A 17162-nucleotide genomic window follows, 5' to 3' on the forward strand; every position below is an offset into this window, starting at 1 on the left:
CATGGATACAGAAATTCATGTAAATTGCCAAATTAGTCCGATTATGAAATTCATTTTCTATATTGTGTTGTCATCTAGCATTGGAATAACTATGAGTCTCACTAAGAGAAGCAGAAACTAGAACATGGAATGTAAGGCACTGAGCTGTGAGAGTGATGATCCACTGTACGGAAAATGACTTTGCATTCTCTGTTAATGCAGATGTGATGGAAGAGGATCACTGAGGTGGAATTATTTACTTGAAAGCCTTTTAAAGAACTTGAACTTATATGATCTTCACACATTTAATGAACAAGGTTTTTAGTAATATTTCCTTAGGATCACTGAGTTTTAGTACTTGAATGGACTCAAAGTTGCTTTGCTCTCACCCATGGGTCAACAAACTTTCTTAAAGTACCAGATATAGCCTATGGGTCATAATCTCTGCCAAATACTCAGCTATGGTGTTGAGCACAAAAACAGCAACAGATAACATTGAATGAATGGGTATACCTGTGTTCTGGCAAAATTTATTTACAAAGACAGGTGGCCGACTCACGGGTGCTTGAGAAATCTGATCTCAGCCCCCTTATTTTACACATAACATAGCAAGAAAGCTTAAGTCACTTTATCAGTGAGACACAACTAAGTAGTTAGTGTCAGGACCACTATAAGGCACTTTGTTTTTTCATTTTGCAAGTCTTCCAGTATGCAGGCTAATGCTCAGACAACAATAGCATATTTCTCATATGGTAGTCAGCCAAAGGATTCTGACTAATTGGTCTTACCATCATCACATCTGTTGGTTTCATATAAAGCAGAATTGCCCAGAGAAGTATATTGTTTTTATCTTCTATGTAAAATAGAAAACAAAATTCTCCTATATATGAAATTTAATTATTTGAATAATTTTTCTTGTTTAGAATGTCTGTATTAAAATGTTATGATCATTTTTGTTATTTAAAATGAAAGGTAGCTTTGGATAGTATCTCCATTTTAACAACATTTGTTCTTCCAATCCATGAGCATGGAATGTTTTTCCATTTATTTGTGTCTACTTCAAGTCTGTTCATAAGCTTTCTATAGTTTTCAGCATATAGATACTACCCAAAGCAATCTACACATTCCATGCAATCCCTATCAAAATAACACCAGCATTCTTCACAGAGGTAGAACAAACAATCCTAAAATTTGTATGGAACCAGAAAAGACCCCAATTAGCTGAAGTATTATTGAAAAGGAAACCAAAACTGGAGGCATCATAATTCCAGACTTTAAGCTATTATTACAAAGCTGTAATCATTAAGACAGTATGGTACTGTCACAAAAACAGATACATAAATCAATGGAATAGAATAGAGAACCCAGAAATGGATCCACAAGTATATGGCCAACTAATCTTCAACAAACAGTAAAGAGTAACCAATGGAAAAAAAGACAGTTTCTGTAGCAAATGGTGCTGGGAAAACTGGACAGCGACATGCAGAAGAATGAACCTGGACCACTTTCTTACACCATACATAAAAACAAATCCAAAATGGATGAAAGAGCCAAATGTGAGATAGGAAACCACCAAAATTCTACAGGAGAAAACAGGCAGCAACCTGTGACCTCGGTCACAGAAACTTCTTACTAGACATTTCTCTGGAGGCAAGAAAAACAAAAGCAAAAATGAACTATTGGGACCTCATCAAGATAAAAAGCTTCTGCACAATGAAGGAAACAACAAAACTAAATGAGAACAGGTATTTGCAAATGACATATCTGATAAAAGATTAGTACCCGAAATCTGTAAAGAACTTACCAAATTCAATGAAGAAATGGGCTAAAGACATAGACACTTTTTCTTTTTCTTTTTTTTTAACATTTATTTATTATTGAGAGACAGAGAGAGACAGAGTACGAGCAGGGGAGGGGCAGAGAGAGAGGGAGACACAGAATCTGAAGCAGTCTCCGGGCTCTGAACTGACAGTACAGAGCCCCATGGTGGGGCTCAAACTCACACTGTGAGATCATGACCTGAGCCGAAGTTGGACGCTTAACCAACTGAGCCACCCAGGTGCCCCTAAATAGACACTTTTTCAAAGAAGACATCCAGATGGCTAACAGACGTATGAAAAGATGGTCAACATCACTCATCATCAGGGAAATACAAATAAAAACCACCATGAGATACCACCTCACGCCTGTCAGAATGGCTAAAATTAACAACTTCGGCAACAACAGATGTTGTCGAAGATGCAGAGAAAGGCGAACCCTTTTGCACTGTTGGTGGGAATGAAAACTGATATAGCCACTCTGGAAAACGGTATGGAGGTTCTTCAAAAAATTAAAAATAAAACTACCCTATGACCCAGAAATTGCCCTAGTAGGTATTTACCCAAAGGATACAAAAATGCTATTTTGAAGGGGCACATACACCCCAGTGTTTATGGTAGCACTATCAACAATAGCCAAATTATGGAAAGAGCTCAAATGTCCATCGACTGATGAATGGATAAAGAAGATGTGGTATATATATGCAATGGAATACTACTGGGTGATCAAAAGAGTGAAATCTTGCTATTTTCAACAGTGTGGGTGGAACTAGTGTATTATGCTAAGCGAAATCAGTCAGAGAAAGACATACGATTTCACTCATATGTGGAATTTAAGAAACACAACAGATGAACTTAGGGAAAGCGAAGGAAAAATGAGATAAAAACAGAGAGGAAAACAAACCATAAGAGACTCTTAAATACAGAGAATAAACTGAGGTTGCTGGAGGGGAGATGGGTAGGGAGATGGGTTAAATGGGTAATGGGCATTAAAGAGGGCACTCTTAGGGATTAGCACTAGATGTCATATGTAAGAGATGAATCACTGGGTTCTACTGCTGAAACCAAGGCTACATTATATGTTAACTAACTTAAATTTAAATAAAAATAAAAAAATAAAAGGGAAGATAAAAAAATCTATGCCCTTTAGGATAGGTAGTAATTAGGCATAATTTATTAGCTTTAAAAAATCAAAGATAATTAAATAAAATCAGAGTAAAATAAAATATTGCATTAACCAGTTAAAATGGCTTTTGAACTTTATTTTATTAGAATTTATTTTCAAAGATTACTCCTATTCAGTTGAAAAACTCTAACAAATGCCAATCAAAACATTCTTAACGGATTTTTGGAATCCTGCAAAGACTAGCTTCTGTTAAAATAGAAATCTGGACAAAAAAGAAAACAAAGATGTTTCATCAAAGGAAAGAAAAGGATATTATAATTGTATCCCAAAACTTTTTTTCCACTTTAAGTAATACCAGGTGATATTAAATGTATGAAAATAACCTCAAATACCCACATTTCGTGCTTCCTATGATGGCAAAAATGGGCAAGGGGATTGGAGAATGTCCAACTTTCATAGTGCTTATGGGGAAAGATTGGACATTGAAATCTTTTATTAAGTTTCACACTGAAGAGTATTCCAAACAAATTATAACTTTCAATTAATTAATTTCAACAAATGTAGATTTTTTTTATTGTTTAGAAAGTATTTTGAAATTGATAACTGTTTGCCATGGACAGACTTTCGGTTAGTGTAACAATCCAGCACAAGATGAGGGGGACCTAAGAAGGAGGAAGAAGAAAAGGGAAATTATAAAGTAAAATCCATTGAGTTCTGTAATTTTGTAAATGGAAGGAGCCTACAATGAAACAAGCCTTCTGGCTTTGTTGAATAATGGATGGTGATGTTTGGTGGTAAATTCTGGAACATTGGAGGAGATAACATTGGTGGGAGAATTGGAGACAGGAAAAATATTTGTGATACCTACGTAAGATCTAAGTGGGCTTTTTAATATAAAAATATAAAATTTTAGGGGAATATTGATGCTAGAGATATTTATTTGGGATCATTAGCATATAGACAGTAACTGAAGCCATGAGAATAACTCAGATCACCCAGGAAAACTTACCAGGTGCAGAGGGAAGAGGTTAAAGCCAGAACTCTGGAGAACACCAGAAGAAAATACTTCTTATTTTGTTTTGTATGATGGTTGTTTATTGGTACATTCTAAGAGCAGCAGTAAAGAACTTTCAAACTGCTTTAGCACATCATAAGGTATTAATATAAATCCTCTAGGAGGGAGGGGACTCCATTAAAAATTTATATGAGAAAAGAAGTTTCTGACCAGTTCCCAGGACTGTGGAATGGAAAAAAATACATAAAAGCCTTTCTCTGCCCTTACTCTATGGACTGGCACATGGAATAGAGAAGTCTTTCCCTTTCCAGACTAACTGCCAGATGGTAAAAAGTACCCAAGGATTTCATGTCTGTTTGGAATCAAATTGTGAAGAAAAGAGCTGCTGTCCTAGAAATACTGATTTTGTGATTAAGAGCAAGACACTCTTTCTGATTATTTTGTTTGGGAAATGAGATATGTTGAGAGAGGGGTTTGGAGTTGCTCTGATATAAAAACAAAACTACTGACAAGCACATGTCCTCTGGGAAATGGTGGAAGCTATGCTTTTATATCGTGTTTCAGTTGGTTTTTGCAACTCCATGTAGCTTTTGCCATTCTAAATAATTAGAAAGAAACAAGTCATTGTTGCCAGTTATTTCTCAATTCCTTGGTCAAAGAGTTGAGCAGAGACATGGGAATTGCCATCCTTGTACCCCTATGCTAGGTTTAGCAATTTTATTCATAGAATTAGAGGTTACTCAATCCCTGCCCAATTAAACTGTCTGCACAAGGGACTCACTGGAATTTGTACATGGAACATGAAATCTAATGTATATCTGTGTACAGCTAAAAGAATTTTTTGACTCATTTTTGGAACATGAAGCAGTGAAATGCATTTATTCTTGGACTCATGGCATATTCCCTGCACATGACTGTAGGGACTTGTAGTTGGGTCATGTTGAGTGCCTGTACAATATCTTTATACCTATGCCTAGTAAGGAATTGCATAGCCCCAGATCTGAAACCTGTGGACAAATGTGAGCTGGAGGTAAAATCTTGTGAGAAATCGCCTCTGGATGATGTTAAAACATGGCACTAGCCACAGTTACCTCCATACACTTGGGAAATGACTGGTTTGACTCTATAACCCTAGCCAAAACCAGCAGTTAAGGGGATATAGGGAAAGATCCTAGATGGAGACCAAGACACTCCTGTTAACTTTTCTCTATCCAAAAAGTCAAATGAGTAAATTTAAAAGAGGGGTGGCCAACAGTGTCCACTGCAGATAAGGCCTGATGAGTGTCTATTGATTGATGCTGAACAACTGGTCTGTTTGGCACAAATGTTGGAAGCATTGTCACATGATTTATTCTGTGTCCGTCCCAGAGGAGAGAACCAGGTTCAAGGTGGCAGCAGATGTTGGATAACCATAGAGATATGTAGAGGAATTCTTTCATTGGGTAAGACATTAACTGTAAAGCTTCACTCTTCTGGAAATCTCAGATGCTTCTGTGCTAGGTAGTATCAAGGTTGCCCAACTTTGGATAATTGGTAATAGGACTTAAATATCAGGATTTTTTTTTTTTTTTTTTTTTTTTTTTTTTGCTCTGTCCTAGGGTTTTTCTTTAGTTAGAAATGGTAACCTCTTAAAGTGGGATATGATGAATTGTTATGTAAGCCATTTTAGATGTCCCCTTTCTTATGCACATGCTCCATCAAAGTGGCAGTGTGCAAATAACCTGTACCCATCTGTTTAGCATTTCACTTTGCTTTTTGACTCTTTAATTCAAACTAAACATTAATATAAGAAGTTTTGATAATAACCCATGAACTTCATCCTTTTTAAAAGGTAGTGTAGCTCTCTTCCTGTAGTGTAACCATAGCAACTGACAAGGAACAGAGAAAGAGAGCTTTCACACATGCTGTGCTAATTAATCCTGTCCTACAGTTTTCCTTCAACTGGAGGATGCGGTTTAATAAATTCTGCATGAGTAAGCGTGTTTTGATGCATGACTGTAAATACATAGCAATATCTTTACCAAAAATATGGATTAACAATGTAGTTATATTCCTACTTCAGGGTATACTTTTTTTTTGATTCATTGTTTTAATAATTTGCTCCCTCCCTGAAAAACTTCGGGATTTACTAATCTTTTTAACTGAACAGACATATTTTCAGGGTTGAAGCCTTTTGTTTATCAATATACAGGACCGTTTCCACAAGAAAATGTCTTAATTGACTATATCAAAGTAAGAGGATAGAAAAGTTTTTCTCAAGCGATACAGAAGAGTGTTTCTTAAAAATATAGTAACATTCTTCAATATGACACATTAACATGCAAACCATTTTAAGAAACTATCTTAATACATTAAATAGCTAGATACTGCAAATTCATTTTCACTCTTGATTTGAGAAGTTATATGACCCATATGAATGGTGTTTGCGTAGTCCTTGACCTAATAAACATGGGAAGGAGGACAATAATGGAAACAAAGAATTTTTTTCTTTTTATATTTTTCAGATGTATTTAACCAGTTTTACAAACTTACATTCAGAGTGAACATAATGGACTTAAAATCGCATAATTATTTAGATTTATACTATTTCTAGCTTATTTTGAGGTTTTTATTCTCTCTTTGAAATGGGAAATACCACAATTTTCTATAACCAGCCTGGTCTTTTGAGCTGTCAAAGAAAATCTCAGATTTTTTTCATTCTCCTATCCCTCTAGCCTAGCTTTCTGTCAACAGGGCCTCAGAAAAACCAAGGGAATCCAGCCTGAATGTTTTTGGCATCCCATTTCACTTGACAAGAGCATATGGAACGAGTCAGAACCTATTTCAGGACTTGTACTTCTTTGGTCTGTGTATAGAAACATGCTAATTTGAGGAATTAAATCTTCTGATGGGATTATTAAATTTTGGAAACACTTTACCATTCTGATTGTCCTATCTATTGTTCAGTTTTACCTGAATTGAGATAGGATCAAACTTTGCAGAGAAAAGAAGTAGAGGTTATTATGGAAATCTGTTATTAAAAATAGTTGTTCCACTCATGTATAGAAAAGTTGGAGAACATATATAAATATGTGTGTTAGTTTGTACATGTTGATATGGAATACTTATAAACTTGAAACAATTTATAATATACTATTGTTTTATTATAAAACCTGTGTTAGAGAAAAAATTGAGTTACTCTAACCATAGTTGAATTAATTAGAAATTTCTCATCAGCTGTCCTCTTAATTTTAACATTTTCATATAATACAGTTAAGGGACTATCAAGTATTTAATAAACAGGAAAAAAATTATGTCCCTAAGTACTACTTAAAAATTTAAATTGTCAGAACATTAAAATAAATGTTATGGTACATTTATTGTAAAAATGGTACATGTGCTTTGAGCCTCACAGTGATAAATAATACTTTTCACTTGTCATTAATGAACATACCCAGATAGAAAGCTGAATTTTTTTCTTTTAAAAAGAACATTTATAGATTTTGTGACTTTTAAAAGAAATTATATATTTATTGTAGGAAACTTGGGGAAAAAATTGAGATGAGTGTATTAAGTGAAGAACAAAACTGAGTGATCCCATTTTCCAGAGCTAGCCACTGAAGACATTCAAATATTTTCTGCCATTCTTTTTTTTTAATGCTGAAGTCTTTATGGTTATGAGGTCAAACTGCACATAATCTAGCACAACATATTACTATGACCATTTTCTCCATTTTTAAATTCTTAGGAAACATTTTTATTTATTATAATATACCTCGTCATCCCATTGTTTCATATTTAAGTATTCCTTTATAATTATTTATTTAGGTGGTTTTCAGATGATCTTCCTAAATAAATGTTTCCCACAGAGCATTTAACAGAACACTGAAAGAAAAAGAAGCTTTGGAAAAACCCTTTGAGAAAAGCATCATATTCTCTTCTTTCAGATTCACAATACACATTAGAATAATTAAGAACACTGAGAAGTAGTACAGTATGAATACCTGTTTTAACTTTTAACTTGTTAAACCGTCTTTTCCCAAAATGATTTGACCTTGGAATATTTTTCTGTAGCACTTACTTATAACTCTCAGAACTAGAATTCTATAGAACATTCTTTGGAAAGTCAAAGAGATTTCTAAGCTTCTGTGTAATATCTAATCATTTATGAATTATTTGTTTACTCTTCTAGGATTTTATCAGATGTATGATGCTTCAGTAGGAAAACAATTGATCTATCAGTTATTAGCATTATTTGAAACAGGTAGAACACAATATACCTTCCCCAGCCTTTCTAGTAACCTTGACATGGCATTTGTGATTCTGTATTACAGTGTCATGTTTGACCTTTTAAAACTGTGAACATTCAAATTTAAATTCCCTTGTTCTATTAATGCCTATCAACTTCTTTATGTTTCCTGTATTCCACAGGTCTTGCAAGAGCAAAATCTGTCCCTAGCCACACATACTCCAATGAAGTGGTTACCTTGTGGTACAGACCTCCAGATGTCCTCCTGGGCTCAACAGAATATTCCACCTGCCTTGACATGTGGTGAGAAATGGAAGATTTGCTCTAGCTAATCTATCTGTAATGCCTGGTCTGGGTCATGCCCAGACAAACATTCTAATAGTTTGAATGAAGATTAATGGTGCAGCAGTGTTTGCCTGTGTGTGGCAGTATTGCTGGATTTTTTTTTTTAAAGCATGATTGAGAATATTCCTTAATCAGAGCCTCCCTTGCAGATGGTGTCTGGTAATGGTTCTTGAGGGACAAGGGGCAGAAGTATTTTTCTGTCAGTACAATGGTTTTTCTCTCTAAGGGTCTCAATTTGTAGCTCTGTTTTATAACAAGGAGGTATATATCTCTAAACAGTAGTATGGGTTGGAAGTAGTAGGAAACATGTTTAAGTTCAACAACAAAGCTCAAATTAAGTGGTCCGAAAATTTTGGTGTAGGCACTAAATTTGGTGCAGTACACTCTAGAAAGCTGGGTACAAATAACCCAAATGATATAAAACAATTACTTTTTGAAAATATCACAATAAGTTTAATTTCAACAGAGTCTCGGTTTCACACAATGGTTTAGCAAAACTTAAAAACCTGTTTAGGAAGCCCAAAGATTAATAAGTTTTAATGGATAATTATTATTAATTATAAAGTATAATGAGCTCCCAATCCAGTGTGATCTAAATCAAATAATCAAATTAGGGAATATTCTTTTTTTTTAAGTTTATTTATTTATTTTGAGAGAGAGAGCATGAGCAGGGGAGGGGCAGAGAGAGAGAGAGAGAGAGAGAGAGAGAGAGAGAATCCCAAACAGGTTCTGTGCTTGAGAGCACAGGGCTTGATCCCATGAACTGTGAGATCTTGACCTGAGCTGAAACCAAGAGTTGGATGCTTAACCAACTGAGCCATCCAGGCACCCTGGGAATAATCTTATTTTTAGTACTCAGGAAAGGCTTCTTAGTGACTTGAAAATGTCCTCTATTAGTAGAAAAATCTCTTTTCTAGACTCACAATTGTGTTCAAAGTAAAACAACTCACATAACACTTGTGCTATTTTATCCTAGGAATCATCTTCCATGAATGATTATGCCCCCATATGCAGAATTCAGCTACATGTCCTTATAATGTTTATGACCTCGATAAAACTTCCCCATGTGTTATTTATCTTCCTGCCATGTACTTACTTCATTGTTCTTCTCTCAGTAATCTTGGCTTTCAGTAAATTAGGCTGTAATGAGGGGCCTGGCTTCTTTCCTGATGTTTTTGATCCAAACATTTTACAGTGAGAAAACAATCAAGTTCCTTGTGATGTAGGGCACAATGTAGATTTTCTTAATTTAGGTTCCAGCAACCACCACCCCCCTGCCCAAGAATAGGATTTCAGGATCTGTGAAACCACTGAAAATATATGCAACATTTTACGTACACATGAATATATTTATTTTTATGGGGTGTAGATCTGTAGCTTTCAATAGAGCTATAAAAGAATCTGGATCATCAAACAGGCTAAAATCTAGTGTCATAAATTTTGTGATGCCTTATAATAAATCTAATACCATTGTAATGCATATTCCAAAACCCAGAGAACAAAGGTGACCATCTATTATTAAGGAGCTGAGCTAATTCATTTTTTCATCACAGTTTTCTTTGTTTGTTTGTTTACACAATTACTTTTTTCCCCCAAGGCTAGTCAGGGGCTTGGGCAAAATACATATTTTGATCATTAGTGGTAATGGAGGAAAAGGTTGGAAATAAAGGTCAGTTACTACATCAGGATATCAGTTACTAACTTTCTCATTCCCTTCCTCCTTCTTGCCTCACCGTTGGGAGTTGGATATATAAATTATTTTATATAATAATTAATTATATATTAGTTAATATTCTCGAGTTACGGACTATTTTTCTCTTTTTCAAGTATGAAAATTCTAGGTTGTCTTTCAGTGAGGTCAGTTAAGGACTCTACTAATAGAACATAATTTGGAAATATTTGTGGCTTGGGGCCAGTCTTGTCTTAGTGCTTGGCAGTTCAGTTAAGACTCTACCCTCATAATCGGAAGAAGCTGTTTTTTATACACTAGTGGCTAATTTTTTCCAAACCTTTAAGAGTGCTCTTTAACGTACAAAGAACCACATGGATTATGACTTGCTGATATTTCTGTTTCTGATATGTAGTATTTGATTTCCAGCCTGTGCCCCAACCTGGGGCACCCACCTTGTTTTTCTTTCACATCTGTCTGTGTGTGCGTGTGTTCATCCTCTTGAAGAAGGCTTGGGTGCTTTCTATTAATTTGCTTTACACAGAGACATAATGAAGCATAAGAGGAAGACTATTATTTAAGTGGAAGGGAGGAAAACTGATACAAAGTAGAAGACCCCAAATGCCCTTTTGTCTACATGCCAAGATTATTCATTGCCAAAACCAAATAGTAAATGTGTTGTATTTGAGCAGTTCTCATGCTTAATGGCTTTTCATTTTCAAGCCCTAAAATCTGAGTTATGTCTATGCTATGCCTGTCATTCTCACTCTGATTTCATTCCAAGCCGTTTTCTAAAAGCCATTTTGTTATTATCCTCTAAGTCCAATAAAGTGTATATATTTTTCCAGTTAGAGAGAAGTTCACAGGGCACTGATTTTTGCATAATCAATGACATCAATACTGGGTATTCACAGAACTGGAAATGGGACTGTAATTGAGTCATGGCTCAGCTGCACCAAGGAGAAGTGCAAATATGAATGCATGAACAATAGCGGGGAGGCAGGTGGTAGTGGGTTCAGGCGATTTTTACAGTTCATTTACCATCCTGGGGCAGTAGGGTAGTAACTAAAAACTAACGATCCCTACACAGTGTTACATTTTCCAGTTTTCTGTTTAAATAGCCACAGGCAGTAAAAATATTAATGAAGACACATACGCATTAACGTTGGCAGCAAGTGACGGAAAATCAGAGCTCACCGTGTTGATTTACTGCACTGGGTCTCCAGCACCGTGGCAAGGTATAAACATACTGTGTGATTCCAGAACACAGCAGGAGACACAGGTTTTGATACCTTTGTCTCCCTCCATGAAAGAGGATTTAGGCAGAGGAATCAAATTGGACATTGTCTCGTGTATAACTTCTCTTAATTCTTGGATTTTGTCACTCTTTGAAAGTCAAGGCATAGGAATTCATCTTTAAGCTTCTAAACCAAAAGGCTTACAGACTACTGAGAACCACATTATGAGAAGTGCAGATGTGAAAAGCAGCTTATCTGCGTAGTTCCTCCCCTGTCAGGGAGTTCTGCTCTAGCCGTGGAGGTCATTGCTCTGCATAAGCTTTCTGTTTCTTTAGAGAAGCTCATAAATATGTTTAGAGCGGCCTTTGTTTTCTAAAGTGGAAGGTCACTTGGGATTACTTATAAGGGATTAATTTTTAACAGAAGGTGACTAATGTAGCTAAGAAGTAATAGTATCTCAGCCACATCATAGTGCTTCTGGGGCCACAATATGTAGTGGCCCTACCTTGTGGAATCAGTGACAGCCCTCCCCAACATGATGTGTGAAGAAGGAGAGCCTGCCATTCTCTTCCCGTCATCATCTTTTTAAAAGCTAATTAACATATTAACTATGCTTGTCAAAATGTGGGGCAAATCATTTATAAATAAGCCTGTCAAATGTAATGAGATTGCATATTAAATCACCCTTTTCTCCATTACATCTCTGATTTAAGATTAAAATTAATTTATTTAACATTGTAGCAGCTGGGTGGTTAGAAAAAAACTCCCATACCAGTCTTGATATATAGAAAAATGTCTGCTTCCAAATTGATTTTGCATATATCTGAAAAGAAATTGCCTATTTATTGAATATTATAAGGCCATTTAGCTTTGCTTTTTATTAAATAAGTCTAATCACCATACATATTGGCAACATACAGAGTTCTGTCGTTCTTAACGATCACTCTTGAACCAAGGAAATTTTTGTTATAAAATAAGATTTCCTGGGACTCAGGTTTGTTTACCAGTGTTTTATGAGAGAGAATCATAAATGAATTCTACTATCACCCCCACCCTGAAAATAAATTTGTTCTATATGAGGTCCTGCCTTGAGTAACTGAGTGATAGTAGTAATAATAATTGAGTCTTAATAGTAATAATAATAGTACAAATAATAAATACTTTTATTGGACACAAACTGTTTTCTAAGTTTCTCTTATGCATTTTGATTACTAATCTACTGCAGCATGACACAGTAGAAGGCAAAAAAACACAGAGGGACTAAATAAGATAGTAGAGGTCTTTTAATCAGTAAGTAGAGACAACATGCAAACTTAGGGCTAACTCACTGCAAAGCCTTTTCTTTTTACAACATATGCATTATCTCTTAAGGTGATTTATAAGAAATTGGTTTTTATTTCACTAGTGAAGTGATTCTAAAACTCAATACATTCAATTCCATTTTTATAATTTAGGTTACGCTCTGAGTCATTTTGGATCCTTTACATGCTTCAAATAAAGTAGGTGGCTTTCACTCGCACTCAGCAGGCTTGTGGACTGCCTTTCTCCCCTCATGTCAGTATTCTGTATTATGCCGTTTTATTCAAGGAGGAATTTTTTTGAAATAAACTTACAACGTGATTCATTGGATTGAATACATTTTCATGAGACCAATATCTGTGCTGGCATGTATTTTCCCAACTCTTAACCATTACTCATTTACCACTTCTGCTAAAATGAATGACTCCATTTCAAAAAGAATGGTAGTAAGAATGAGAATTGCACTTCAGGAGTTACATAAAGTCATCTATCTGTCAACATTATTTACACACTTTCTTATTAATCAGTTCATGAGACCAAGGAGGATTCAAATTAATCACTGTCAAAAGTAACAACTCTTTAAGAGCTCTTGAGAACTGTTGAAATAATACATGATCCAAGTGACTCGTTGGCTTAGCCTCTGACAATGCAATAGAACATAACAAAAGAACAGGGTATCATCAGGAATCTGGGTGGTTGAAAGCTGAACTTAAGGGACAGCCATGGTTTCTGAGCCCATTTCTACTACTGAAGTCCCCTAAAATTAGAAAGACCATGTAGAATATCATCCTTACCAGGATATCTTTGAAAGTTAATAGTTATTCTGCTAGGGCAGTGGGTATAAAACAGAGATTTAACTGGGACATCTGGCCATCTTTCTCATAAAGCACTAGAGCAATAATTGGCCAAATACTAGTTGTCAGAAGAGCCTTAATGCATTTGAGTGCTTAATTCAGACCCAAGGACCACGGGCTACAAACTCAAGATGCCTAGCAGAAAACTTCTATTACATTGCTTAATAATGAATCATCTCCAAAAGTACAATTCTCTTAGATTATTATGGCATTATAGAGTGGTTACCAAAGTGTTAAATTTAGCTATGGTTTTGGAGTGCAGAAGGAGTCCGTTCTATTTTTTTCTATCGAAAGCTTAGCATGGTTATGATTTTTACATCCCATATTGTTCATCAATGTGTGTTTGTGAGAGAAACAGTGTATGTGTGTTTTTAATGGATATGTTTGGTCATTTATTAGTGATAATTTAGCTAAATACTAACATATAAAATGAGGCATTATATGTAGTCTTCACTACTAAATATTTTTAAAACAAATTAAAATTTCTCTGTTTCTATCAAAGTTGGCACAGTAAATGGCTACCTACGAACTGATTTTTGGATGAGTTTTGAATAGCCAATCACAATGACTACATTTCACAATATTAAGAAAGCCCTGCATATATTCAACTGCCTCATTAGTTTTTGAGAATTGCAAAAGGTGATTGAATGTGAAATTCTTTAGGAAATATAAGACTCCACAAATGCTGAGAATAGTTTCCTTGTCAGCTCTTAGTATGTTAATCAGCTAACCCAAATATATTGCATTTCTATTGAAGTATAGCATTCAACGGCTACAGGATATATTGGAGAAATGGAGGATTCTATATTTGGTTTTAGGGAGATTAACATACTGTCTGTGTCTAGAGAATTAGAAAGAAATTTTGACCTATGATGTTCTCATCTTACTTTCGTGTGTGTGTGTGTGTGTGTGTGTGTGTGTGTGTGTTTAATTTGGAAATATATAAATTAAGTCCTCCAAATTTAGAGAAAATTGGCTATACACTAGCACCTTTTATGTTTTGATTTGTGTTTTTATTCATGTAGAAATCAGAAATCATTTCTGTAATCATGTAACTAGCAGTGGTTTGCTGTGTTAAGGAGAGGCAAAGTTGTACTAGAAAACACATTAAAAGCCTAAATTAGGTTCTGTCTCTGCCACTCCTTACATGTGATTTTTGTTGACTAAATCCCTTAACTATCCTTCAGTTTCCAAATCAAAAAACTATTTCAGGTATAACTAATAAGCACCACACAGTAATAATAGCAAAAACAGTAATCTTCTGCCTTACCCATACTTAACCCTCTTATTTCCCAGAGGCAAGTGCTTTCAACTCTTTTCATATCTACCTCCATATGTCTTTAAAAATATTTCAGTTTTATATTTATATTGCTATTTATTGATTTATTATTTTAGATATTAACTACTAAGTAGGTGTTATGGTAGATGAGGATTTAATTTTCTTTCATCACCATTACCCCTCTCCAGCTTCACCTTATGCTCCCAATAAAGAATCTGTATCATATTTTGACATATTAATATGTAAATATTATTCATGGTAAGTCAAGTAGTATTCATGATGATGTATTCTTCTTGTGTAACCTTTTGTTTTGCTTGGACTTTATAATTGTCTGTGATTTCTACAAACTTCGTTGTCTTTGTTATTATTATTCATTATTTATAGGTGTAAAATATTTGTCAATTACGTATGAAAAAAATTTTCAAAATGCTCAATCACATCATCAAATCTATTAATCCCATTTAATTTTCTTGACACCTCCCTCCCTCAGCTTCATTAAAATATTCCTCTCAGCTCTCTGATTCCTTGCTTTAGCAGAGCTGAATATCTGTCACGTTGTGACTTCCATATGATCCTCTACTATTATTATAGGTCCCAAGATAGTCATTTGTTTCTCTCCAAATCTGTGCTCTGTCCATTTGTGCCAGGCCCTATGTCCTGGACAGCTAACCCCTAACTTATCCTCCAAGCTGCCTTGGCTACTGGTTTCCAGCTTGGTTCAGGTAATGGACAGGAAGAAGTAGACTGAATATTCTTCCTTAATTCTTTTCTTTAGTCCATATTTCTGGAAATGACTGACTATAACTTCTGTGGGTATGCCCTTCTTCCATGATTCTAGTTGTTAATAGCTTCCAGTAATACTTGGCCTTCTTAATTCTAGGGAGAATAATGGCTGTTAGCTCTAAAGCAGGTAATGGCTTCCTGCTGTTGCTAGCCTCTTAGTGTTTCACTATGTCTTATTGGTTCCCTTACACCTCTGTAAGTAATCACTTCATTAAGGTCTGTTCTGGGTTAGATTCATTTTCCTTCTGGACCTTTACTGGTTCCAGATCCCATATTTCCTGGACTCCATGTCTTCCTTCTTTAGTACTCAGAAAGAATGCATTAGAGATACAATTTTCAAATTCTAAGTTTTCTGAAAATGTCTTTATTCCACTCTCACATATGATTAATTTTAAACTTTGGCTGGATATATAATTAGTTTTTTCCACCCTCAGAATTTTGAAAGCATTGCTTAATTTCTTTAGCACTTCTACTATTGTTACTGAGAATCTGATTCTATTCTTTCTCGCAGTCATTTGTATGCCCCCTCATACTTTTTCTCTAGAAAATATTAGACTTTTCTCTCTACTCCTGATATACTGAAATTTCATGATTTTGTGCTTTGGTTGTTTTTTTCAACTGGAGCTGGGTAGATTTCTTCAATATAAAGACATACATATATTAGTTTTTAGAAAATCTCTTAATTTTTTAAAATTTATTTCCTTCCATATTCTCGGTCTTCACTTTTTGGAAAATTTATCATAGTTTGGTATTGAATCTCCTAGCTTAATCCAAAATTTTTAAAAATATTTTTTTATTTAATAACTTTTAAGAAATATTTATTTATTGTTGGGAGAGCACAAGTCAGTGGGCGGTGGGGAGGCACAGAGAGAGGGACAGTGGGTCCAAAGCTGGCTCCTCACTGACAAGCTGACAGCAGTGAACCTGATTTGGGGCTTGAACTCACAAACTTCAAGATCATGACCTGAGCTGAAGTCAGATGCTCAACAGACTGAGTCACTCAGGTGCCCCTTGCTTTACAACTTTTTATCTTCTAAACCTTCTGTTTTTTCTGAAAATTTTCAGTTACCATATATGTAAGCACCCACTTCCTTTTTCTCTGGTTTCTATTAGAAGCTCTCCTCAAATACAGCATTGGGGGAGGAGGGAATCCTGGCCTGTCCATTTACTTTCATAAATGAGGTACTACAAATCTGTATACCTAGGCAGCACCAGCTGACCGATCAGTTTATTACATATCGTTGAGTCAAAAAGCTAAACTTTTCATTGGGAGATCCCCAAATGTCAATGTCTGAAATCCTAGCCTTTGTTCTTCCTCAGATGCTGATTCTTGGCATCTGGCATCCTCAAGGCAAGACAGGAGAGGGGAGCTGATGGTTACAGAGACCAGTATACATGTTTTTCACTTAGTTTCCCTCTTTTCAGCTCTGTGCCTCACTCTAATCTCTTTTATTCTCAATTTGAGGCCTTCTGGATTTAATTTCTCCAGAGAAAAAACACCCAGATGGTCAGAGAAGACCTGTGGGTCAA

The 17162-nt window shown here is 35.3% G+C and overlaps 1 protein-coding gene across 6 annotated transcripts in view; it reads left to right on the forward strand.

Moving 5' to 3' along the window:
- The window catches only part of CDK14 (cyclin dependent kinase 14), a 614333-nt gene that overhangs the window by 355575 nt on the left and 241596 nt on the right, over positions 1 to 17162 (forward strand). For all 6 annotated transcript variants that reach the window (XM_060633845.3, XM_060633844.3, XM_060633843.3 and 3 more), the window contains one exon: positions 8348 to 8468. In XM_060633845.3, coding sequence (XP_060489828.1) covers positions 8348 to 8468 — 121 coding nt within the window. The remainder of the gene's footprint in view (positions 1 to 8347; positions 8469 to 17162) is intronic.

The sequence above is a fragment of the Panthera onca genome, chromosome A2 (assembly GCF_046562875.1).
Source record: "Panthera onca isolate mPanOnc1 chromosome A2, mPanOnc1 haplotype 2, whole genome shotgun sequence".
Classification (NCBI taxonomy): domain Eukaryota; kingdom Metazoa; phylum Chordata; class Mammalia; order Carnivora; family Felidae; genus Panthera; species Panthera onca.